At 47.5% G+C, this 2,421-nt stretch overlaps 1 protein-coding gene across 1 annotated transcript; it reads right to left on the reverse strand.

Moving 5' to 3' along the window:
- On the reverse strand, positions 1 to 2,184 carry LOC139567214 (uncharacterized). Its single transcript, XM_071388689.1, has 2 exons — positions 713 to 2,184; positions 1 to 584 (listed from the first exon to the last, which is right to left on the reverse strand). The coding sequence occupies exons 1-2, from the start codon at positions 2,024 to 2,026 to the stop codon at positions 249 to 251; spliced, it is 1,650 nt and encodes a 549-aa protein (XP_071244790.1). The 5' UTR covers positions 2,027 to 2,184; the 3' UTR covers positions 1 to 248.
- Positions 2,185 to 2,421: the final 237 nt, after the last annotated feature.

Consider the following 2,421-nt stretch of genomic DNA (forward strand, 5'->3'; position numbering starts at 1 on the left):
TCAAGTTTCTGCATTTTATTTGTAACACAATTGGTAGGGTGCAAAACACAATGTTGAAACATCACATGCATACAGGAGAATTAGTGGCAATATATCCATGCTATAACACAGACTCGGTTGTTAATTCACTGGAGACAGTATCTTGTGCCTTTGGGATATGCGCCTTTAGCCTAACGCATGAAGTCATCTCTCGTCTTCTGTTGTTCTGGATATTTGCGTGCGCAAGACCCACAAGCAAATCCGTTGCACTACCCACAGCTTTCAGGAGCCTTGTTCCGTGTCGATCTGCGCACCTTGCTCCGGGTCTTCGTTTCACAGACTGTGTCCTGGATGGGTGGGAGGGGAGGAGGCGGTGCCGCACTGGCCCTCATGTGCTTCTCGCGAAGCTCGAATGCCAGATCCATGACGAAATCTCTCCTTGGCACTGTCTTAGCGGTGCATTGCGTGAACAAAACATATGCGTTGATTGCAGCCAGGTCAAGAAGGTTGAAGAATACCGCAAGGGGCCAGCGGTGTGAACCTCCTTTCTCCAACCCTGTCACAACCTCCACCGTACGCTCTCTTGTCATCCTATTTACGTCAACCTATGGGATAGAATACAATTGATTAGCATTACATCCCCAAATGAAAAACAACAACCCATTTGGTAGTCTGCAAGTGCATGACACGTGTATGGCATGATGTTTAAAAAATATCGTACTGTGAAACCTACCCTGTTGCTATTATAGAACGTCACGGTCTCCGGTTCTCTCGTTCGGTCGCTCCCGATGGCGACAGTCGGGTGCATAGTGCTCAGAATACAGACGTTCTTTCTTGGGTTACTTCTGTAAACCGTAAGGGTTGCTTTGTCATGCTTTAGCACGGTAGTGGAGTATAGCTTTGTCTGTGCCTGATTACGCATCACGGGAGGCAGCTCTCGTCCGCAATGACTCACGGCCCCGACCAAGTTGGTATTGTTGGCAATCAACTTATTTGCTAATGGCAGGGATGTGCAGAACTTGTCCGTAGTGACATTTCTCCCCGCACCGAGGTAAGGTTCCACAAGCTTCAATGCCACATTTTCAGGCTTCTGAGATTCATCTTCCCACGAATAAGGAACGACATGAGGAATGACATTTAGCACGTACTTGCTGTCTACGTCAGCGGTCAACGAAAACTTGATGACCTCCCCACTTGTAAGGAACCGTTGCTCCTCAACAGTGATGTTCAACCCTGGCTTGTAACATGCAACGCAGTTCCGTACAAACGCGTTCCAAACTTCTGAGACCACGGCGAATTTGTTAGAATTTGTCCGGGGGCGTCTGATCTCTCTTGTGTCAAAACGCAGGTACCGCATGATTTCTGTGAAGCGGTCCATTGGCATTGTGTCTCGAAAGAAATCTGATTTTAAACATGACCAGTAGCCATCCAAAGACGCTTGTCTATTGCCGTATAGCCCACGGACATACAGGACCGCAATGAATGCTTCCAATTCCTCCACAGACAAGTCCCATGTTGTGTTTTTTCCTTGCGCCCGGTGCGCCTCAGCCACAGTACAGTCCCTGATGCGCTGCAACATCTCCATGTCACACAAACAATGAAAGCTGGAGTAGGCACCGTCGATTCTGTCTTTTGCATATGGTGTAGGGCCTGATTCCACTCTGGTGTCGTTCTGTGTTAATAATCGACCCGTGGCGTTACCAACAGGCTGTTTCACCCAAACTGTGCCGTCCACCCCCTTGTTATCGCTCTCCATCTCAGTTGGTGACGGCTCCACAGTGGGCAACGTAGGGGCTTTTTTGCGCCCATGTTGACTGTAGCAACTGCGGGAGTTTTGCTGCTTGCGTTGTGGTGCCGCTGGCACCCTGGCAGGGATCCCATACGTCTCACAGTCAGAATCGGAATCTACTGAAAAAATGCCATATTTATCATCATAGATCTCTTGATACATCTCATCAAGTTCCCCCCTTCCGTCTGAATCCATGTCATCCAGCTCAAGCACCGCCAAACATTTTAGAACGTCCATTCGCATTTCCCATTTCGCCATTGTAAATTACGCACGCTTCGTTTTTACAGGTCACGTACGGCTCTTCTCCTGCAGGAAGACTCGTCTGAATTCGATCCCACCAGAGTGGACTTTATACACCATACCCAGACCCACTTCAGTTTAGATATTATAATTAGTCTACTGCACCCACAATTGATTGCCCCGCCCACGTCTTCATTCCCATTAAAGATGGGTAATTAGTAATGGATTGTTCATATTGTTAATATGTCTCTCACCTATAGCCATCAGACAGTGGCCAGCACCCCTCAATGTGATATTATTAGGTGTGGGGGGAAAGGCCGATACTAACGCTAGAAAAGTGTCATTGTCACTATACTAAGGAGTAAAAGCAGCCGAATAACAAGATATTTTTTCGTTTGTGATATTGAAATTCT

The sequence above is a fragment of the Salvelinus alpinus genome, chromosome 2 (genome assembly GCF_045679555.1).
Source record: "Salvelinus alpinus chromosome 2, SLU_Salpinus.1, whole genome shotgun sequence".
Taxonomy (NCBI): Eukaryota; Metazoa; Chordata; class Actinopteri; order Salmoniformes; family Salmonidae; genus Salvelinus; species Salvelinus alpinus.

What these genes read in the sequence shown, in the direction of transcription:
- LOC139567214 (XM_071388689.1), bottom strand. Translation starts at nt 2,026, where the DNA reads ATGGCGAAATGGGAAATGCGAATGGACGTTCTAAAATGTTTGGCGGTG. An exon ending in CGTTCTATAATAGCAACAGG is followed by an intron (nt 585 to 712) that starts GTAGGTTTCACA and finishes TCTATCCCATAG; the next exon opens with GTTGACGTAAATAGGATGAC.